Source organism: Esox lucius, chromosome 20 (assembly GCF_011004845.1).
Source record: "Esox lucius isolate fEsoLuc1 chromosome 20, fEsoLuc1.pri, whole genome shotgun sequence".
Lineage (NCBI taxonomy): Eukaryota > Metazoa > Chordata > Actinopteri > Esociformes > Esocidae > Esox > Esox lucius.
In genome coordinates, this window is record NC_047588.1 from 14,156,250 (window position 1) to 14,180,344 (window position 24,095).

The following is a 24,095-nucleotide window of genomic DNA, read 5'->3' on the forward strand; positions in this document are numbered from 1 at the left end:
AGAGCTGGGACCGAAGTAACAAAGGCTTCCATCAGTAACACTCTACGCCGCCAGGGACTCAAATCCTGCAGTGCCAGATGTGTCCCCCTGCTTAAGCCATGTCCAGGCCCGTCTGAGGTTTGCTAGAGAGCATTTGGATGGTCCAGAATAGGATTGGGAGAATGTCATATGGTCAGATGAAACCAAAATATTACTTTTTGGTAAAAACTCAACTCGTCGTGTTTGGAGGAGAAAGAATGCTGAGTTGCATCCAAAGAACACCATACCTACTGTGAAGCATGGGGGTGGAAACATCATGCTTTGGGGCTGTTTTTCTGCAAAGGGTCCAGGACGACTGATCCGTGTAAAGGTAAGAATGGGGCCATGTATCGTGAGATTTTGAGTGAAAACCTCCTTCCATCAGCAAGGGCATTGAAGATGAAATGTGGCTGGGTCTTTCAGCATGACAATGATCCCAAATACACTGCCCGGGCAACGAAGGAGTGGCTTCGTAAGAAGCATTTCAAGGTCCTGGAGTGGCCTAGCCAGTCACCAGATCTCAACCCCATAGAAAATCTTTGGAGGGAGTTGAAAGTCTGTGTTGCCCAGCAACAACCCCAAAACATCACTGCTCTAGAGGAGATCTGCATAGAGGAATGGGCCAAAATACCAGCAACAGTGTGTGAAAACCTTGTGAAGACTTACAGAAAACATTTGACCTCTGTTATTGCCAACAAAGGGTATATAACAGTATTGAGATTAACTTTTGTTATTGACCAAATACCTATTTTCCACCTTAATTTACCAATAAATTCATAATAAATCCTACAATGTGATTCTCTGGATTTTTCCCCCTGATTTTGTCTCTCATAGTTGAAGTGTACCTATGATGAAAATTACAGGCCTCTCATCTTTTTAAGTGATAGAACTTGCACAATTGGTGGCTGACTAAATACTTGTTTGCCCCACTGTACTTTCCTCTTCATTATGTCTTGGCCTCCCGAATACATTTTGCCATTGTGCTTCGAAACTATGTTTATTAGAAGATCAAGGCGTCACATAAAAAAATTGTATCACTCAAGCTTTAAAATGGATCAGTAAATATTATTGTTGTCTGTTTTCTTTGTTGTATCATGTTCTTGTTCATTTGAGTTGCATTAAAAATGCATCAGAAGTGTATGTATCACAACTTTGTTTCATTGTTTTCTCTCCATCCTTACCTTGACGTCACATTTATTTCCCTCTCTCGACTTCCTTCAGCTGTACTTGTCTATGCTGCTTGTGCTGAGCCAGCGTCTTCACTTTCATATATTTCTATTATTAGATTTGATTATAATTAATTTCAATCTTAATGTAATTGAATAGTACGAGAATGGTAGAAGGAAATGCAGTTAGCATCTAACCAGAAGAACCAGGTATTTATATTATTAGTGACTTAAATGTTATTTGTATATTTTACACTGTATATTGGATAGGCCTATAGAATGTTTTTGGGGACAGTATCATACATTCCCTAAGCTAATTGTCTTTTCATCAGTCATCTCCATCTGTCTCATGAACTCTATTGAAAAAAATCTGTGATCCTACTAGAAGTAATCTAAAACGTTAATAAATGTTATGGAGATTGGATGTAGTTTAGGGGTTTTTAAGTTTTACTGAAATATTTTGCTTGGCTGTAAAAGAAAACAAGGATAGACATGTTTTTCCGCCATTACTCACCTCTGCAATGTCAGAACCGGTGAGGTCCTGAATGGAAGGTTCCCAGGTCATTGACAGTATTTCGTTGGTAGGCTATTTAGTGCATGAGCACAAGATAATGTTTTACCATGCCGACACAGATGCAGTGTGAGATTTTTGGAAGGTGGCCGCCATTGAGGCTTTATATGCAGGAAAATCCCTGACCTTGTGCACGATATGGCATTGGTCAGCCCTACAGTTGACAGCATGGCGTGCTTTGGCATTGCCTGTTTTGGCACTGTACCACATGGCTGTAACATTAATCAGAGGACAGGGTGTCAGGACTGATGGCTGTTGTTTCGGCGCACCACAATCTGAAGTCTGCTTCGAGTGGCTGTTAACTGGCATTACTTAAAAGTTTTTTACGGGGACGAATACAGCCACATGCCCTGGGCTCAGGCCAAGGACCTCTGAGGCCAGGCACTGTGCACAGCTACAATAAATGGCCCAATAGAACATGATGGCAGAAGAGAGAACAGACTGTTCTGAAATACCCAATGCTTTATGATCTTCCACCACCTGTGTGTGTGTGTGTGTACTTCACTAAAATGGCTTGATATTACGTGAAATATTGAAAAGTCCTGACTTTCTTTTGTAGGCTAATGGTTTACGTTTAAAGTTTGGGGTTAGCGTTCGACTTTTTGAAGGAAAAGAGATGTAGTTTTAAAGATGCGTACATTATACTCTTGTGATAAATTGCCTGCCTAAATTGCCATGAAGAGTAATAAGAACAGTTTTGGCACAGTTAGGCTAACTATTTTTGATCTGTTGCTTGCTGATTGACCGGTAATGGGACACATTCAAATTAGAGGGGAATGAAAATGTAAAGCGCATAATATTTGGATGTAATAAAATGAGACGACGATGTGATGTCGGGTATTCCAAGCAAAATAAAACCCGGGATTTTGACTCGAGTTACGTGATTGGATTTTCATATAAGGCTCTACAAATGTTGCAATTCTTTTTTCTTTGTTTGGTGATAGGAATTACACCTGCCATACATCAAATGATTATTACATTCAGTTAAAGTGCAGATTTTGCTGTGCATACTCATTCATGAACAATATCAGCAAAATGCCTGCAATTTTGGTCGCTATGGTCAATGTCAATTTGATTTTGGTTTGTCTTCTCAGATTGTTTGGAGTAATGTTTCCTCACTGTCTCCTCGGTTGAGTTTGTGGTAACAGTGAGTGAAACTCTGAGACTTCTGGTACGAAATGCTTGGCTTAGCCATCACATCGGCTCTCAGACACTGAAAAAACAGTGGCTCTGGAAAGCTATAACTCTGCCCATTTGAACTGAATGAACTTGGGAGTTATTGCCACTCCACCATGAATGTCAACAAGAGGAAATCAGGCCTCTGTCTGTTGGCCAGGAAGAGGACGACCGGGCCTCTTAACCCTACTGGAGTTATGCTAGCCTACACTGCCAGTTACTGCTGAAAAGCCTGCAGTCGATAGTCTTTCGTTGTCAGTGAGAATTATTTTCCGCATAGCTGTAGGTGGCAAAACCTGTTGGCCTGTTTGTAAGTTCAGTATATACCCCAAAGAGTGAGTGCAGTCTTTTGGGGATGTTTAATGTAGACTCGTTTTGGAGGAAGGACTGAAAGTCATAGGCCTAGCTGTCATGTTTGCTTGCAACATCAATTTTTCTGTTTCCCCCGACTTTGTTTTTCTCTCTCTTGCTCCCTTCGATTGTCTGCTGTTTTTAAGCTGAGGCGCTGAGGTGAGGTGCTATATTTGGTTCATGATTATAGTGGAGTATTTTTAGCCTGTCTAACAAAATATCAGTTCTAATTTTGGCACATTGCAGATAAAGATATTACTTTCTGCGTTGCTAGCTGTGGTTTAAAAATAAATACAAATAAAAAGGCACTGCTATGTACATTTACAAATCATATTCTAGGTCAATAGCCATCAAATACAAAGTGCACTTTTTGATCGTTTATGAAGGAGTTTGGGAAGATTACAATGGAAACAAGAATCAATTATAACATGGGATGGATCTGAGATTCCCTTCAGATATCACTTTGTGTTGATGTCTTCGGGAATATGCTGTTGACGTGATAGCGCTCTGGACTTTCCTGTTAGTGAGAGTTTGGGTGGAGACTAGACAGCACCTCCCCTCTCAGATGGTAGGCCTCCATGGAATTTCTGATATCTGCCCTTTTTCTTTTTCTGTTAGCACTCATGCATTGTGTCTTTGCATTCCGTGTTTTAGCTTCTAACCAACGTTTGCTATGGATTTTTTTTTCATGAATAGTAGTCATTTTCATAGTTCACTTGGCCAACACCCCAGAAAATGTTCCAGGCTTCAGTTGAGTGCATTTCATAGATTTTTCTTCGATGACTAACTTGCATGAATTTCATTTGAAAATGGTCATAGTCCTATTAAACATATTTATTAAGCACTAAAAGGCATTGAGGGCTGAACACATAAGTCTCTCCTCCTGAACTGCTTAAGCACATTTCATCAAATGGACAAATCATTGACAGTACCATTAGCGACAAAGCAATTTGCCAGCAGAACAGGAGTAATGGCTTAGAAGCTGCAGACAGGCAGAATAGAAGCCGAGCATTTCACTGTGCCTCCCAAACACACGCCACTCGACAGCATGGTCATCTCCCAGCCTGCAGGGCCGTTCTTCACTGCTGATGTGATGCTTATTGTACGCTTCAGTTATGCAACCGCCTCCTCCCTTGAAAATGCCTTGTGGTTTGACATGACGCACCCACTGCCTGTGAAGGCGAGAGATGGAACAGAAATGTCCCTCTGTGCAGTAATGTCTTCTTGGTGCCCGTCTCGTCACACAGTGCTGTTTTTCTGTTTTTGAGTGGGTGCTCAGTGTTTTGTATTCTGTTGACTATGTGGTATTATGTTGCCTAGCATTGCGTGAAATTGAGCTAATGTTGCTCAGCTCTGTCTAATGATGTCCTTCAGTTTGTTGCCTTGGAGTGTGTTGCCTATGGTTATGAACTGTGTTTCTTTGCCATTTACTGTGTAGTCCATAAGTATTTGTACCGTGATCGAGTTTTTGGAATTCAGCACATTGGATTTGACATGAAACAATGACAAAGGTCAGGGACACTGATTTCATCTATACGTTGCTGTACTGTATTTCTCACATGTTTTATTTCAATCTGTGTGCCGGGTCAGAACAGAAATAACTGCACACCATGGAGAATGTGACTGTATCAGTGCCGGGACACTAGTGCAGATGTTTAGCATTACCACGCCAGGCACACTGCAGAAATGCGTTGGCAAAATGAGTCAGATGCCAGGTGTTTTTACTTCATGTGCGTCTGTGTCATTGTAGATTCATGATACATGTTCACTGATTTAGCATACCCTTTATAACGTGGAAATATTCCCCCGGGAACATACTTTATATACACTGCGAATGTCCCACTCCGATATTAAAATGTTTCTGTTCGTAACTGACTGGATGTCTAAATGGATACAGTTTGCCATCAATGTGGATTTGTGTACCTGTCATTTAGATGAGTTGCGCTGTCAGTGTGGAGTTGCAGTGGTGTGAATTGCACTCCATTGGAATAAATAGACTCCTGCCGCAACATGTAAGGTTGACTCTTTCATTGTTCCCTGCCTAAAACGTGCTGACTGTTTTGTTTGAGGCCATTTGCTTCTGCATGTTGTGTACAATTTCAGTACTTTTTATATATAGCACCACCCCAACAACCTTTTAGGGGATCAAAAGTAATTGGGCAAATTAACATCATACTCTCACATAAAGTGGTAAACTACTGCAGGTGGCAAATCCTTTCGATGACTGCTTGAAGTCTTTGACCCATTGACATCACCAGACACTTGGTATCTTCCCTAGTGACTCTGTGGTGAGAATGTAATGCGTCAATCTTCAGTTTATGTTTGTTTTGGGGTGTATTTGCTTTCAGTCTTGTCTTAACCAAGAGAAATGTATGCTCAATTGGATTCAGGTTTGTAATTGACGTCAAGAGAAATCCACTTGTTTGCCCTGAAAATCAGATTGGTTGCTTTGGCGGTTTGTTTGGGATCATTGTGAAGCTCTACAACATGTGACTCCAAATGCTAAACCTTGAATGAAGACTAGATATTGACAGGCCTTATTATGCAAACATATGTTTCTAGTAAGAGACAGCTGTGAAGCCAATTGTCCAAATACTTTTGGTACCCTTAAATGGGAAGACGTTAAAAAAACTTTATTTCGTTAAGGTTAGTCTGATGTTGATGAATATACTCTCAATTTAAAGCTGATCATCTGTTTTTTAACCTTATCGCCATTGTGTCATTTAAAATCCAATGTGTTAGAGTATAGAGCCAAAACAACAACGCCTGTCTCACTGTAAATATGCTTAATGGACAGCACTACGTTTCTTCAGCTAGGCAAAGTCTGAAGTAGGCCATTTCAGTTCATGTGTTTTGCAGAGTCGTAAATCAAGACTGTTGCTGCTGTGTGCTGTGCCTAGCTGCACTCTGCAGTACTCTGAAGCTCAGAGGGAACTGGGTAAATGGGCTTTATCTGGCTCCCTTCCTCGGGCGGGCAGGGCAGGCATCCTCAGACATAGCTGTGTGCTTATGTAATGAGCCAGTGGGTTCATCCTCAGTCATTAACCAGATTACAGTGCACTGTAGATAGGACAGGTAAAGGACGAGCTTCTCTCCTCACACTGTTGTTTCACTTTGTCGTTGTGAAGTGGTTGTACCTGTTAAGTCACTTTATGATCTCTTAATCCTATTTCTGACTAATGCATTTGATTGCTGAGAATGGGGGACTTTTATGGGCTACGCAGCCTTAAGAATGTTCAGGTCACATTGAGGAAGAGTGGTCTCATTATAATCAATGAAAGCCACTACATTCCCAGTAATGTGTTGCATCTTCCCCCTGCATAGAGTTCAATTTGTTGTCGCTGGTGGAAACATAAATTAACCAGATGAATGTTAGCTACAGTGAATAGGTTTTAATGTTGTTGTGCTGTTTAATTTAAATGTTGAATTTTTGTATTATACTCAAATGTAGTAAAGGCCCAGGTTTGAATCTGGTTTTCTTGTTGAAATATGAATTTCTGACAGTGTCAAGAAAAATATTGTTTCACGGATATTTAAGTACAACATTTATTGACTTTGGGATCCGACTCTTTGGCCTGTCAATTTTTTGTTGTTTTCACATAGGAAACTGTTGGACTTTCTGCTTCTCAATACCTTTTGAATTGATGTTCTATGTGTTGATTAAAATGATGTGGCTCTATCGAAATACGGACACAACCAACATGTCAGTTAAGCTTTGAAAAGCCTGTCTCCAGGGCTATAGCATAAGGGTAACTATGCCTATTCATTTTAGTCTTATCCTGAAGTGTTCTTTTTTTAACTGTTATTAAGAATGTTAAACATTTCTTTCACCAGATTGTTGTGCCATTTCTGTTTAAAATTAGTCTAATATTACTAAGTAATGTTTATATTTTTCCTGTTTAAAGTGGGGCTTGAGGGAGTTTTTGCCTATTGTACAATTCAAGGAAATCAATACATTACAATATTAAGCTATAGGTGGTCTTAAAAGCTACTATGCCATGGGTTTCTCCAACAGTGCAGTTTATTTAGCCTTAATTTATGTTTTTGCATTAGTTTACTGATCAGTTTAAACTCCCCACGTGATTAGTTTGTGTAAGTGTCCTCTCATTGTTGGGCTCAGGACTCCTTTCCGAGATGGAACTGTGTAATGCCAAAAACAGAGTTTGATGATTGATAATGAAGTGGTACCAGCAAGTCAATTTAAAAGCATAATTTCAAAACAATAAGCTAGAAGAGAAATTGTCTGCTGAGGCGCTGCGATGATGATTGGACATGCGAGGAGAGGGCAGGGATATGCTACGACGTCATCCCTATCGACGATGCTATTGGCACGTGGTACTGCCATGCGGTTCAATAAGCTCCACTTTTGATGCATGTCCATGGAATATTCTGTCATGGGACTTGACGAGTCTTGACAGGTAATTCCAGGTGCTTTTTGGGGAACTTGTTCATTCATTGGACAGCATGGGTACTGTTGTGGGTACAGCTAAGGTGACACCACCACCATTTATTCAGTGTACTCACTTTTTTTAAGGGAAGACATTGGGTTCATTCATTTGGTTTAGAAGAAAGTATTGAATGGTTAGGATTTTGGTTGAGAATGTGAACAGTAATTTAAATGTTTTCATCGCACTGTGTATGTAACAGAAATGTTTACATAAGTCCTTTTTCCTTATTATTTTGGTGTAATAGAAATATACAAGAACACCTTAATAACCTTGAGAATGGTAATTTCTCTGTGGTGACGGGCATCAGGTGGACTATGTGTAAAGGCACTCCATTTGAACAGAGGGAAAAGACCATGTACCCGGGAGGAGACTCAGTGAATCTCTGCTGGGTGTGTACAGGGCATTCTTTCCAGCCTTGTGGTCCATCTCTGAGCCCCTGTGTCTTCGCCTGCCGTTCCACTTCCTAACCCCTCTCCACCTTTCCGTCAGTTCCGAGGTATACTACTGGGCCACATTCATCTCCAAGGCCGCAGTGCTCATTGCTTTGCCCAGTTCGTTTGTCTTATCAGCCCTCTTATCTCATTACTCATATGGCCTTTTCTGTGGTAAGAGGGTGTGTTATGTACTCACTGTGATCACAGGAAAACATTGTTATTGAACTAAAATAGCACTGACACATTTAGAGATGTGGTCCATCCATCTTGTTATGACTGAGATGGAAAGACTGCCACCCTAATGTCCGTGTTTGTAAAAAGCTGACTTTAAGGCTATATGCTGATGCCAGTGAATGGAACAATATAATGTTGAAACCTGATTTTAGTATCAGTAACTTTTTCCAAGTACACAATGTCTTTTTTGGGCCTCAGACTCTTTGCTCCCCCATATTGACAGAAATGAAGGTTTGGTTCGCCGTCTGACCGTTATCTCCCCATCCACCCGCTCCCAATACAAAAGTATGTACACAATTACCCTCACATAGAGGTGCTTGGTGGTCCTATCTTTAACAGTAACCTCAAGGAAGGGGGTTGTGGCCACATACAAGAGCAGGATTTAGTTCAGAACACAGATCAACCACTTTGTGGCACGGTTGACAGTTGAAATTGATTTCCTCAGGGATCTACGCTGGTAACGTGCTAATTTAGGAGCAACATCTCCCCGACTTCCAGGCCAGCACATTGCTGACATCAGGTTTCTACTTACCGGTTAGGTTAGCTCTGCATTGACTGGGTTTTCTCTTTGCTCTTGTTTTCCCTACATCAGTGAAAGTAGGCCTGATGCTTAACTGCTTAAATTAGGCTTTCAATTTCAGCTATTGTGGAAGTCTCTCTTTTGGTCAGCCTGCAAGTGTTTTACTGCTGTAGGCTGTTGGCTTATGAAACAGTTTGTCCTGTTTTCAGATTTTCAACCAAAACCGTAACATTAGACAAAGAGAACCTGTGTAACCAATAACACATTATAATTATTTCACTCTGTCATAAAGAACTATGAAACACCATTGCCCCTGTGAGGGAAAGGTTATTCCCCTAATAACTGTTTTTGACATCTTTACTGCATCCAAACCCTTACTACAATTGAACAACTTCCCTCATGCTTTAGAGGAATGTTCAGTCACAGTCATAGTTAACTATCTTTAGGTCTTCAATCATTAACTGCTATGTTCATGTCCTGACACATCTTATTCAGGTTTAAGAAACAGCCAGTGTTATCTCAATGTTTGGGACACTGGTGATGCTTCTAATCATGTAAGCAGAAACTTGCACTCTGATACTTCTGAGTAACTTATGCATGCTTTACAGTGAACACTGAGGCTATGGAAACCTGCTGGAGCTCAAGTTGACCTCCAAACCCACAATGCATTGTTTGGCTGGCTGACTAAGTAATATAATACTTCAGTGGCCAGGAAGCTATAGAATAGTGGTTCCCAACCAGTGATACTAGGAAACCTGGGGATACCTGGCCTCTCCACATGGGGTACATAAAAAACACTAATGGAACCATAGCCTTACTAGTGAATGAGGGGGTACTTCAGGGGTTCTCAGAGCAGAGCAATATTTTGTTGGTGGCACAGTAACTGAAAAAGGTTGTGAACTGCTGTGTATAGAAAATATATCTAAACACACTAATTAATAATGCAGTAAGTGCAGAGAATTTAAACTAGGTAGAGATTGATTTTCTTGCTAAAAGCTGCATTTATCAGTGTGCTCTGGTTAGTAGGGACCTGTCATTGTAGGTATTTACCTATACTTTGTCATGACAAAGACATGTATTGGCTTATTTGGCAGTCTGATGTGCCGGTCGTTGTTTTGTCTCATCTCATCTTCATCCGCTTATCCGTATCGGGTCACAGGGGCAGCAGCTCCAGCAGGGGACCCCAAACTTCCCTTTCCCGAGCCACATTTGCCAGCTCTGACTGGGGGATCCCGAGGCGTTCCCAGGCCAGTGTCGAAATATAATCTCTCCACCTAGTCCTGGGCCTACCCAGAGGTCTCCTCCCAGCTGGACGTGCCTGGAACACCTCCCTAGGGAGACGTCCTGGGGGCATCCTTACCAGATGCCCAAACCACCTCAACTGGCTCTTTTCGATGCAAAGGAGCAGTGGCTCTACTCCGAGTTCCTCACGGATGGCTGAGCTTCTCACCCTATCCCTAAGGGCGAAGCCAGCCACCCTTCTGAGAAAACCCATTTCAGCCGCTTGTACTCGCGATCTTGTTCTTTTGGTCATGACCCAGCCTTCATGACCATAGGTGAGGGTAGGAAGGAAAATTGACCGTTATATCGAGAGCTTTGCCTCCCGGCTCAGCTTTCTTTACATCACAACAGTGCGGTAAAGCGAATGCAATACCGCCCCTGCTGCTCCGATTCTCCGGCCAATCTCCCGCTCCAGGGAGGCTGAGAAGTGTGATACCCCTGCAATTGGCACACACCCTCTGGTCCCCCTTTTTGAACAGGGGAACCACCACCCCGGTCCTCCACTCCTTAGGCACTTTCCCCGACTTCCACGCAATGTTGAAGAGGTGTGTCATCCAAGACATCCCCTCCACACCAAAAGCTTTCAACATTTCGGGACGGATCTCGTCAATCCCCGGAGCTTTGCCACTGTGGAGTTCTTTGACTACCTCAGTGACTTCTGCCATGGAGATTGACAATGCTTCCCCATCAGCCTCCAGCTCTGCCTCCACTATAGAGGGCGTGTTAGTGGGATTTAGGAGTTCCTCAAAGTGTTCCTTCCATCGCCCAATTACCTCCTCAGTTGAGGTCAACAGTGTCCCATCCTTACTGTACACAGCTTGGATAGTTCCCCGTTTTCCCCTCCTGAGGTGGCAGACGGTTTTCCAGAAACACCTTGGTGCCGACCGAAAGTCCTTCTCCATGGCTTCCCCAAACTCCTCCCACACCCGCTGTTTTGCCTCTTTCACAGCAGAGTTTGCAGCCCTTCAGGTCTGTCGGTACACTGCAACCGTCTCCAGAGTCCTCCGGGATAACATATCCCAGAAGGCCTCCTTCTTCAGTCGGACGGCTTCCCTGACCACCGGTGTCCACCAGGGTGTTCGAGGGTTACCGCCCCTTGATGCACCTAAGACATTTAGACCACAGCTCCCCGCCGCAGCTTCGGCAATGGAGGTTTTGAACATCGACCACTCAGGTTTAATGCCCCCAACCTCCAAAGGGATGCCAGAAAAGCTCCGCCGGAGGTGTGCGTTGAAGATCTTTCGGACAGGGGCCTCCTCCAGATGTTCCCAGTTCACCCGCACTACCCGTTTTGGGTTTTCCCGGTCTGTCCAGAGTCTTCCCCCACCCCCTGACCCAACTCACCACCAGATGGGGATCGGTTGACAACTCTGCCCCTCTCTTTACCCGAGTGTCCAAAACATGCGATCTCAGATCTGATGACACAATCACAAAATCAATCATTGACCTTCGGCCTAGGGTGCTCTGGTACCACGTACACTTATGAGCATCCTTATGTTCGAACATGGTGTTCCTTGATAATCCATGACTAGCACAGAACTCTAACAACAAACGACCACTCGAGTTCAGATCAGGGAGGCCGTTCCTCCCTATCACGTCTCTCCAGGTGTCTCCATCATTGCCCACGCGTGCGTAGAAGTCCCCCAGCAGAATTATGGAGTCCCCTACTGGAGCCCCATACAGGACTCCATTCAGGGTCTCCAAGAAGGCCAAGTACTCCGAACTGCTGTTCAGGGCATTTGCACAAACAACAGTCAGAGACCCCCCCCCCCCACCACCCGTAGGCGGAGGGAGGCGACCCTCTCATCCTACTTCAACATAGCGGCACTGTGAGTACTTTGCCATGGGAAACACTACCAGGAGCACTAAGGCCCGGACAACACAGCCCTCAGGTTCATAGGAATACACAAACCTCTCCACCACGATAAGGTGATGGCTCCCGGAGAGGGTCGTTGTTTTGTAGCATTATGAAATGTAATAGTGTGATGTCGAATTGCAACTCTGCCCCTTAAAAAAAAATAAAAAAACACTTGACTCTTTTGATGCTTTTTAAAGACATTAGATTTTAGGTATTTTGAAAGCAGACACAATCCATCCCCATTTGGATCAATTGCGAATGTCCTGTGTGACATTTAGCTAGGTTTTTTTTTAGGTTTTTTTGCCCTTGTTAGCGTTTAGCTAGTGCACGCTATGGAAAATCACTAGTCATATGTTAGCAGATGTAAATGCTACTCAGATGTTAGTATCAATCAATCACATTTTTTTATTAAGTCCTTTTTACATCAGCAGTTGTCACAAAGTGCTTTTACAAAACACCTGGCCTTAAAGTAGATATCAGAAGGACGTATCTACATTTTGTTCCTTTCATTCTGGTTCCTGTTTGTTATAATAGTTTTGGTACAGGATCTGACAAATTTTGAAAGAACCGCTGTCCAATACTAAAACATAGAGAAGTTAATACTTTTTCACAGCACTTCCTTTTGTATCCATCCCTAGCTAACCAACCCAAAATCGTCCCTGGGCCCACACATTGGCTGCAACAGGCCGTGGTGACCTCCATGTCTGCTTCAGTGATCTGGGCCTCTTTCAGGCTCAGCTCTGCGCCCACGTGTTGGCAGCGGCTCCTGTTATGTAACCAGAGTCAGACAAAAGCTTTGCCGGTTTGACCACAAATCACTGATTGCTCTGGGTTAGCAACAGGTCTATTATACTGGTCAGGCTGTTGCCTTGGTGTCTCTCGCAAAACCAAAACCTATAGGAGCACTGTTTTTGGGAATATTCAGGCTTTCTTGTTTCAATCACTGACAACTTTGAAGGTGATTTGTCTTGTTGATTTGCTGCCATATGCAGACGTAAACTAATCATTTACCTCACAGCTGGAGAGGGATGTTCTCCTTGTTTTGTGACCATCACCACATTCACAGGAACCCGTCCTAGATGATTCCTCAGAAGTTGTGTGCCTCAATACAACATGCTGAATTTACAGGACAGGATTGACACGGGCCTTTCACTGCTTTGTTTATGTTTTCAAAGAACAACGCATTGCCCTGAGTTAGTGCTCTTTGTTGTTCACTCACCTCCCAACAGGTGTAATACATCTTTCTCATACTGATCACCATATTGAATATTTTTCCTACCTGACAGTGAGGGCTGATGCTTTGCATTGAAGCATGGGCCTTAGTGAGATATTGTGCAGCTGGCATCTGCTTCTCTCAGCAGTGTAAACAGGAGCCATCAGAGCCTAGTGATTGGCCACTCAACGCCTGTGTGTTTTCAATGCAGAGTACAGTATACACACAGAGTACCTTGACAACAGATGAGATAATTTGGAGGGATTTATAACAGATGATTTATATATATATATATATATATATATATATATATATATATATATATGTATGTGTGTGTATATATGTGTGTGTGTGTGTGTGTGTGTTTAACTTGAATGCTGTTAATTTGGTGAGGATGACATGAACATACATTGGGGTTGTCAAACATGCATGTAGCATAATCCTATAATTATTTCAGCCTTGTGTGAAAGACATAAATAATAGCCTAAGTGTACTTTATTTTTTGGAGGATGTCAATGAGTTCCCCATGCGTGTCCATGACATTTCTGTTGTTTGGGTTGAGTTCCATTAACCTCTTGACTCCTTAGTTTATACCACATTTTAAACATTCAGCTATGTAATTGACTCAGTATTACATCTAGAATGGTCTTAGTAATTAGTCTCCCTGCCACATCCTAAAGCTGTTCAAATACCATTATTTAACTTGTCATTTCAACTACTCATAATGCCTCTGAAGTATTTATTTCACTTTATATTGTAAAATGTGGTGTTGTGGCCTTATGGTAAACATACAGACAACAGAGGTTTTCCTGTGTGGTCTTCATGATAGCAGAATGAGATGGTAACAGAGGTCCCAGCAGGATCAGTCAGCCAAGTCTCATTCAGCTGAGGGGGATTTTGCAATGTAACACAGTTATCAGTTTTTAGTATTTCTAATCAAATAAACTTGATTTTAAAGTACTGAACTGCAAAAATACCTTCAAAATAAAGGTATCTTCACTTTACTCACTACAAATCTGTGCAAAGGAATTCATATTAAGACTTTGTTTTCAGATTTATAAATAAATATAGATGAATATAGATGTTTTACTGTTGTAAAAAATGTCTGGAATGGCCATGCGTTGTGTATTTAGTAAGAATTTAGAAATGCAGGGAAATAGCATTACGTAACAAACGGTACCAAAAAAGTAATGCAGCGAAAGTTCCAACCTTGATGTGAACACAAGCTATTCTAGATGTGATGTGGGGATGTGAACACAAGCTATTCTAGATGTGATGTGGGGATGTGAACACAAGCTATTCTAGATGTGATGTGGGGATGTGAACACAAGCTATTCTAGATGTGATGTGGGGATGTGAACACAAGCTATTCTAGATGTGATGTGGGGATGTGAACACAAGCTATTCTAGATGTGATGTGGGGATGTGAACACAAGCTATTCTAGATGTGATGTGGGGATGTGAACACAAGCTATTCTAGATGTGATGTGGGGATGTGAACACAAGCTATTCTAGATGTGATGTGGGGATGTGAACACAAGCTATTCTAGATGTGATGTGGGGATGTGAACACAAGCTATTCTAGATGTGATGTGGGGATGTGAACATAAGCTATTCTAGATGTGATGTGGGGATGTGAAGGTCAATTAACTGCTACACAGCCAGTGGGTTAGAAACTCTATGGAGTGCTGACTTTCCTGTGTTTGGAAAGAGGGCACTAGGAATAATCTGCTTTAGAAAGATATTTTGTCCTTTTGCCTTTCTTCTATTGCCTGCCTGTGTACTTTCTGAAAGAGAAAGAGAAGAAAAGAGAAGAGGGACTGAGGTGTTAAACTAAGCTCATGACTCATCCGGTACAGTGGTTCAGTGTCAGATCTGAGGTAGTAACTGAGGGTGGATGAGCTAAGACTTGGAGAGACAGGCCAGCATATGACTGAAGGTAACAGGGATAGTAGCCAGACTAAGATATAGGCTAGAGTGTCTAGGGTATCTAGGGCTATGAAACACTACTTAAAAGTGAAAAAACTACCCTATGGACTGAGATGTTTACACTGGCTTATTTCTGTCTGGGTTATTTGTTGTCCTGTCATTTCATCAATTGCCCTGTGTCCTTGCCATTCAACAGCCTTTCATTATTGCTACACTTCAAACTCCCTGTTACCATAGTAACAATACAGTTTGCTAGGCCCAGCTGCCTTTCTTTGAATTGTACGATTTCCGGTGCTCCTGGTTTACTGAAGTGTGTGACCATTTCTAAGTGTTAGTCATTGTCTGAATCCACCAGGCCCTTTGATAGCTCTTCAGATGAGACTTCTTAGTTTGGGAGTGCACATTTGAGTCATGTTTGAAGTTGGTAGGGAAGTTTGATTTTAGTTTTTTGAAGGGAAGGTTTAACTCTTTGTTCATGAATTTCCACGGGAAGCACATTTCTTGCTTTTTGATTGTATATGTTTAAATAAGTATGAGCAGTAATTCAAGCAGTGAAATGGCCAGCAGATATCTGCAGTTAATGTTTTATGTTAATGTTTCAAATTATTTTTTTCTACATAATTGATATGCCTGAGATTTTCCCCGTTTAGGTTTTCTCTGTGGTGCGTCGGTCAGTTTGCATTGCCTTTGTCCTTACTCTGGCTTGAGACTCTTGCAGTATTAGCCTCTTCACTGTAAACCACCCTGGACAAACTAATATCATTCCAGTCTCGTTCGGTAAGGTAAGACGAGGAGGAGACAAGTTCTGATTGTTTAGAGGCAGGATTGTACTTGGCACTCATTTAAATAAAATCTGTATTTTAGTGGTCACTGCTTGTAGTCTGCTTTTTGGTATTTTTTGTAAACAGTGCTTTTTTGCCAGTATAGATATGAGAGAATCTGTGGCTGTGCACATTGACCTTATGTGCATGTCACCAGCAAATAGGAGCTACTAGTAATGTGCTGTGTAGGTAGAACATTACCCATCTGAATTATCACAACATTACCCATCTGAATTATCACAACATTACCCATCTGAATTATCACAACATTACCCATCTGAATTATCACATATTGTTTTCTTGCTGGAATACCGGGCAAGTGTTGAACAAGCGTCTTTAACTAGCTCACCAGCTCTGAGTGGCAATGGTCATGGGTGAGATGTGACCTGGCAAAGTATTTTCCACCGAGCGCTTGACCTTTACCTTACCAGGCTTGGTACAGGCCGTTGTTTTTTCTGTGCATGTTAGCTGGTAATATTTTATTTAACCCATTGAATCTTTTTACTTGTACTGTTAACATTCCACAATACCTGTTCCACGATGTCAATCTAATTTCCTAACAATTCCGGTGTTTGTTTCCATCTTTTTGCCTGTCATTCTCTCAAGGTGTGGCTGGACGTGTAAGGCAAGGTGAAGAGCCCCCCCCCCCCCCCTTCCCCTTGGTCCAGTGGTCTTGTCGGGGAGGGCAGATTCCCTGGATTTTCTCTGCCCAGATGCCCCCCGCCTCCCTGTAAATTCATGATCACATGACCTTGGATATGGACGCAGTCCTGTCCGACTTTGTCCGTTCCACTGGAGCTGAACCGGGACTGGCCAGAGACCTGCTAGAGGGTTAGTTACAAGGCATTCTGGGGTCAAGTTGGACTCTGCAAGCTTTTGGACAGTGATTTGCAACTGGTTTAATGGTCAACTGCTAGTGTAGATATAATTTGAGCAGTGCTGTTGCTTAGGTAAGATACCATACAAAAGGAGGAAGAAGGTAAAGAGCTCTTGTTGCCTAGCAGCAGCACAAGTTCCAGATGATAAGAATATGGGTTAGAAATGTAATGTGCTGCAGTGGCTATACAGCACCAAGAGAGGAGACGTGCTCTAAATTCTGCTATTTACTCCCGCAAAGGAATGTGTCAATGCAATGACCTTAATATATCAGTCGCTATGGTTCTGTTGACATATGGTGAATATTTAAACCCCTTAACGAGTGTTGAGTGGATCCGCCTGTCATAAAATCTCTTGGCTTTTTCCGACCAAGTTGGACTTTGTTGTCCTTTCGTCTGCAGGGAAGAACTGGGATCTCACTGCCGCCCTCAGTGACTTTGAGCAGCTGCGACAAGTGCATGCTGGGAACTTGTCGTACTCTTTTGCTGAGGAGAGGACCTACCCAGCCTTGGAGAAAGACATGGCCCGGGTGGGCCGACCCCTTCTCCATCGTCAAGACGATGTGGTACAAGGTGAGAACCACAGCCAGTCAGATGGTGATTTATGGGATGAATTATCTGTTTTGGTCAAGGCATTGTCATAAGCTGCAACCATCTGTCCTCTCTAGTGTGCTAGTTCCCATGGGGATGAACTGTTTCTGGTTGTTACTATATTGTGATGAACTGTCTCTTCTGTCTGTGTTACTGTATTGTGATGAACTGTCTCTTCTGTCTGTTACTATATTGTGATGCCCTGTCTCTTCTGTCTGTGTTACTGTATTGTGATGAACTGTCTCTTCTGTCTGTTACTATATTGTGATGCCCTGTCTCTTCTGTCTGTGTTAATATATTGTGATGACCTGTCTCTTCTGTCTGTGTTACTGTATTGTGATGACCTGTCTCTTCTGTCTGTGTTACTGTATTGTGATGACCTGTCTCTTCTGTCTGTGTTACTGTATTGTGATGACCTGTCTCTTCTGTCTGTGTTACTGTATTGTGATGACCTGTCTCTTCTGTCTGTGTTACTGTATTGTGATGAACTGTCTCTTCTGTCTGTGTTACTGTATTGTGATGAACTGTCTCTTCTGTCTGTGTTACTGTATTGTGATGACCTGTCTCTTCTGTCTGTGTTACTGTATTGTGATGACCTGTCTCTTCTGTCTGTGTTACTGTATTGTGATGACCTGTCTCTTCTGTCTGTGTTACTGTATTGTGATGACCTGTCTCTTCTGTCTGTGTTACTGTATTGTGATGAACTGTCTCTTCTGTCTGTGTTACTGTATTGTGATGACCTGTCTCTTCTGTCTGTGTTACTGTATTGTGATGACCTGTATCTTCTGTCTGTGTTACTGTATTGTGATGAACTGTCTCTTCTGTCTGTGTTACTGTATTGTGATGAACTGTCTCTTCTGTCTGTGTTACTGTATTGTGATGAACTGTCTCTTCTGTCTGTGTTACTGTATTGTGATGAACTGTCTCTTCTGTCTGTGTTACTGTATTGTGATGACCTGTCTCTTCTGTCTGTGCTACTATATTATGATGTAACTCGAAGGCTCTCTTCCCCTCTGTTTTACTAGTTCACTTGTTCTCTTTGTCAAATGTTCTCCAGTGTCATCTTCCTTGTTTGCTTCACCCCTCACCTAAAACTCATTGTTCTCGTTTGTGCTTCCTCACTCCGCAGCCACAGAGAAGCGCCTATCGAGGGGTATCTCCCATGCAAGCTCCACCATCGTGTCTCTGGCTCGGTCTCATGTCTCCAGTACCGGTGGCAGCAACAGCGAGCCCCTTCTGGACACCCCTCTGTGCACCTTCCAGCTGCCTGACCTCACTGTGTACCGGGATGACTTCCGCGGCTTCATCGAGAGGGATCTCATCGAGCAGTCGATGATGGTGGCCTTGGAACACGCCGGTGAGTTTCACATTTCTGACAACAATGGATCCCATTCAGTTTGAGGTTTCGTTTGAGAGGTAAGCTTTAAAATTGTGTATCTATTTAACAAACTGTCTTGTTCAACTTTAAGGCCGACTCAATTGGTGGACACGAGTGGGACCGAACTGTCAGAGTCTGTTACCTCTGGCAACAAGTGGGGATGGGAACTGCCTGTTACATGCCGCCTCATTGGGTGAGTATCAGGGCCTCTTAATTGGACACCCACACTAACTAACGGTGTTAGAGGTCGTTTTCCTCTGAATGACTTATGACAACTTCATTGTTGCGACTGTAAGGCCTTTACTAATTGTGATCAAATTTAAGCAGGGAAATTCATTTCACCTGAGTGTCCCGGTGAGGTAGCTTTGCCCAGAGCAATTAATTAGAACCCAAATTAGATGTAAACATCGTAGCTAAATGCCTCGTAATCCGTCTTCTGAATTATGGCATTATTCTGGACATTCCTGAAGCTTACGCCCACCGGTATGGCCCCCTAGGCTCGCTGAGAACATGAGTCCCACTGGATTAAGGCTTGGATGGAACCGCTGCTTTTCTTTTCCTGTTGACCACTGTTATTAACGCTGTGTGTCTGGATGGCCTTGAAGGTATGTGGGGCTTCCATGACCGTGACCTGATGCTGCGGAAGTCTCTCTATGCATTGATGGACCACGGCCAGGAGAGGGAGTCCCTGAGACGCAGGTGGAGGTGGCAACAGACCCAACAGAACAAAGAGGTGGGTTTCTTCTTAGATGGACCCATGTATAACCTAGTCCACAGGAATGTTCCAGACTTCAGTTTGCTTGCATTGAAGGGATTGTGTCTCCACAGTCTGGTCTGGTATACACTGAGGAGGAGTGGCAGAAGGAGTGGAATGAGCTGTTAAAATTGGCCTCTAGTGAACCCAGGATACACTACAGCACCAATGGAAGCAATGGGTAAGACCTGTCTGGAAGGGCACACAGCAGGGACTTTGACAAGCCATGGAAGTCAGAGGCATACGTGACTATATGAGATCTCAAGGTCACGTCCTGTGTGTCTCCTGGTCGGACTTGGTTTGTTCTCTGTGTGCAGGACGGAGTCGTCCGAGGAGCCTGTGTACGAGAGCCTGGAGGAGTTCCACGTTTTCGTCCTGGCCCATGTCCTGAGGAGACCCATAGTGGTGGTGGCCGACACCATGCTCAGGGACTCTGGAGGAGAGGGTGAGATCATACACACTGATGTAACGGTTACCTTACTGTGCCTTCTGAACCTTGGTGTCTTAATGGATTGGGATGTTTTATGCTAAATGGTTCTCTCCTCTCTCCCTCACCAGCGTTTGCCCCCATCCCGTTTGGTGGGATCTATCTGCCCCTGGAGGTGCCAGCTGCCAAGTGCCATCGATCTCCACTAGTACTGGCATACGACCAGGCCCACTTCTCTGCCCTGGTGTCCATGGAGCAGAAGGACAACACCAAAGAGCAAGGTGATGTAGGACGTCCTCTTAACAACCTACTATAGTCCTGCCACCAACACTGTACAACACTTCACAAGAGAGGAAAAAACTACTTTGAACCAAAAGTGTAAAGTTTTAAAAAAGAATCACTTTTGATGGTCTCCTCTGAACAGTTGATGTTGAGATGTCTGTTACTTTAACTCTTTCAGGCATTTATTTGGGCTGCAATCTGATCATGAGGTGCAGTTACCGTTGTCTTCATAAGTTTGCATACCCTGGCAGAAATAGGGAAATGTTGGCGTTGATTTTGAAAATATGACACACATTTATTTTATTTGAGGATAGTGAACATATGAAGCCATTTATTATCACATAGCTGTTTGGCTTCTTTTTAAATCATAATGATAACAGTAATCACCCAAATGGCCCTGATCAAAAGTTTACAAACCCTTGAATGTTTGGCCTTGTTACAGACAAGGTGACACAGAGGTGAAAATGGCAATTAAAGGTGAATTTCCCACACCTGTGGCTTTTAAATTGCAATTAGTGTCTGTGTATAAATAGTCAATGAGTTTGTTAGCTCTCACGTAGATGCACTGAGCAGGCTACATACTGAGCCATGGGGAGCCGAAAAGAACTGTCAAAATACCTGCGTAACAAGGTAATGGAACTTTATAAAGATGGTAAAGGATATAAAAAGATATCCAAAGCCTTGAAAATGCCAGTCAGTACTATTCAATCACTTATTAAGAAGTGGAAAATTCAGGGATCTTGTTATACCAAGCCAAGGTCAGGTAGACCAAGAAAACTGCCAGAAGAATTGTTCAGGATACAAAGAAAAACCCACAGGTAACCTCTAGAGAAGTACAGGCTGCTCTGGAAAAAGACGGTGTGGTTGTTTCAAATAGTGCAATGCGACGATACTTGAACAAAAATGAGTTGCATTGTCGAGGTGTCAGAAAGAACCCTTTACTGCACTAATGCCACAAAGAAATCTGGTTATAATATTCCCGACAACACCTTGACATGCCTCACAGCTTCTGGCACGCTGTAATTTGGAGTGATGCGACCCAAATAGAGCTTTATAGTTACAACCATATGCGCTGTTTGGAGAGGTGTTACCAAGGCCTATAGTGAACAGAATATCATCCCCATTGTGAAGCATGGTGGTTGCTCACTGATGTTTTGGGGGTGTGTGAGTTCTAAAGGCACGGGAAATCTTGTGAAAATGTATGGCAAGATGAAGTCTGCATGTTATCAGAATATACTGGCAGACAATTTGCATTCTTCTGCACAAAAGCTGTGCATGGGATGCTCTTGGACTTTCCAGCATGACAGTGACCCTAAGCACAAGGGCAAGTTGACCCTCCAGTGGTTACAGCAGAAAAAGGTGAAGATTCTAATGTGGCCATCACAGTCTCCTGACCTTAATATCATCGAGCCACTCTGGGGAGATCTCAAATGTGCAGTTCATGCAAGACGACCAAAGACTTGGCATGACCTGGAGGCATTTTGCCAAGATGAATGGGCAGCTATACCACCTGCAAGAATTCGGGACAACTATTACAAAAGACTGCATGCTGTCATTGATGCTAAAGGGGGCAATACACAGTTTTAAGATCTAAGGGTATGCACTTTTGAACAGGGGTCAGTTAAAAAAAAAATCTTTGTTGCCATGTTTTGTATTATGATTGTGCCATTCTGTTATGACCTACATTTGAATGTGAATCCCATAAGAAATAAAAGACGTGTTTTCCCTGCTCACTCATGTTTTTTTTCTACAAATGGGACGTATATGACCAATTCTCCAAGGGTATGCAAACATTTGAGCACAACTGTAATTGCCGATTTCTGAGGCTGGTAACTCTCATGAACTTGTACTCTACAGCAGAGGTAACCCTGGGTCTTCTTGTTTCATCATACCGCTTAATGGTCTTTAGCTGATATTTGCCAAAACTTGTTTTGACAACCGGATGGGGTTCATTAATTAAATTAATGAATATGAATGTATCAATACAGAGTAGTAATATTGGATTAGCATGCCAGATTGAATATAAGAATCCCATTGAAAGTCAGAGGACACGCAAAAGGAAAATCCACATAGAAGTTCATTCAAGACAAAAATCCTCTCTCTTCAGTCTTCGAAGGGTGAAATGGACCAGTACTCTTTTTGTATTGGTATGTTTGTATGTGGATTAACAAATCAGGTTTGCAAGTGTCCAGCTTTCAAATACATAATCTTTAGGACTTTCAGAACACTAGTTCTGGGTAATCCAAGATGTGTTAAATAACTGCTGGAATACAGAATGCCTTGACATTGAGCTTGTCTGCTCTCCAACAGTGGTGATCCCTCTCACTGACTCGGAACACAAGATGCTGCCTGTGCACTTTGCAGTGGATCCTGGGAAGGACTGGGAATGGGGCAAGGATGACACGGACAACGTCATGTTGGCAAGGTATGACATGAGTCAATATGCTTTCATGTGGAATTGGCACTGTGTTATCCCCCCCAAAAAAGACACTGTCTCTTATAGCCTCACAGGACCCACTATAGTGGTTAGGGATTGAACTCTGCTCTGGATTTAGAGACACTTACAGTATCAGTGAGTGAGATTAGCATTAAATGCCTTCTATGAATGGAATTGGAGAATACGGAAATAGCCTAACACAAAAATAACTGGATGGCACTGGATTAAGATGTTAGGTTTAAACTGTAATGATGTAGACTGTAATGATTATATGGTTAAATGGTGTTTTAGAGAAATATGCAGTTTGAATGTATGCTCTACACAACTATGCATTAATGTTGATGACATTTCTGACACAGTAAGCCATCGGTCCCAAAGGTTAGTTTCATATGAGCAGTTTGGGGCTTAAGACTTCAAGGTGCCGCACATTTAGCATAGTTTCACAGTTTAGTTTCACCCAACTTGACGTGACAGAAAGGAGTGTTACTGTCTGTTGACCTTTGTGTCCTCCCTCAGTGTGGCACTGTCCCTGGAGGCCAAGCTCCAGCTGCTACACAGCTACATGACAGTCACCTGGCTGCCCCTGCCTTGTGAGGTACAGGTGAGCCTCCCTACTATCAGCTCTCATTCACTAACAGGTGGATCCAGTTAACCATTAGTGTCAGTGGAAACTAAGGGAATATGTTGGCGAAGTAGATGTTTGGATTGGCCACTCATTCTAAGCTGTTACTGTAAGAGTTTCCATACTCCGTCCAAATTCCTCCAGAATATTGAGGTTGAAGTGCTATTAGGTTTTTCAGCGCATTGTATTGGATGGATAATTTGAATAGACAAAGGATGGTTATTTGAGAGAAATGTCTGTACACTTAGATAAGCTATGTTCAGTGTTAAGTGTTACGTAACTGTGTGTGGGTTTTTGTTGTGGTGTGTTTTGATCCAGTCCATAGTCCCCTCCCGGTAGCACAAACACACCACACAGCACTGTGACTCATAACATGATGTCATGCTTGATTGTTTAAATGACCCTCTAGTGCGCAAGTATCTGATGCCTGGTAATTGGAAAGAATAATAAGCTAAAATACTTTAGTGTAAAAATGAGAACAATTAGCTAATGACGTAGCACTTGAGTCCTAGACTGTGTTGTCATTGAAAAAATATATATATAGATTGTAGAAACGGTAATGGCCATTAATCTTGCCAGTGAGGCTGCCCTTTTGCCAAAAGCACCTGGAATTTGGGAGATTTTTGATCATGTTTGAATACCTTCACACAGATTAGTGCAGGGGTCCCACAGGCGGCCATCACCGTCCCAGTTTGGAGGGTTGCAATCG

The 24,095-nt window shown here is 42.7% G+C and overlaps 1 protein-coding gene across 5 annotated transcripts in view; it reads left to right on the plus strand.

The window, feature by feature from the left end:
- otud7b (OTU deubiquitinase 7B) overlaps positions 1 to 24,095 on the plus strand; it is a 49,837-nt gene that overhangs the window by 20,006 nt on the left and 5,736 nt on the right. For 2 of the 5 annotated variants that reach the window (XM_010885343.5, XM_010885342.5), the window contains exons 2-11: positions 16,627 to 16,851; positions 17,298 to 17,468; positions 18,616 to 18,843; positions 18,956 to 19,057; positions 19,470 to 19,597; positions 19,693 to 19,799; positions 19,936 to 20,063; positions 20,177 to 20,326; positions 22,638 to 22,752; positions 23,281 to 23,365. In XM_010885343.5, the coding sequence (XP_010883645.1) occupies positions 16,767 to 16,851; positions 17,298 to 17,468; positions 18,616 to 18,843; positions 18,956 to 19,057; positions 19,470 to 19,597; positions 19,693 to 19,799; positions 19,936 to 20,063; positions 20,177 to 20,326; positions 22,638 to 22,752; positions 23,281 to 23,365 (1,299 nt within the window). In that variant the 5' untranslated portion in view covers positions 16,627 to 16,766. Of the gene's footprint in view, positions 1 to 4,777; positions 4,794 to 16,626; positions 16,852 to 17,297; positions 17,469 to 18,615; positions 18,844 to 18,955; positions 19,058 to 19,469; positions 19,598 to 19,692; positions 19,800 to 19,935; positions 20,064 to 20,176; positions 20,327 to 22,637; positions 22,753 to 23,280; positions 23,366 to 24,095 lie in introns of those variants that run through there. The other 3 variants (XM_010885345.5, XM_010885346.5, XM_034288791.1) reach the window with 2 other exon arrangements.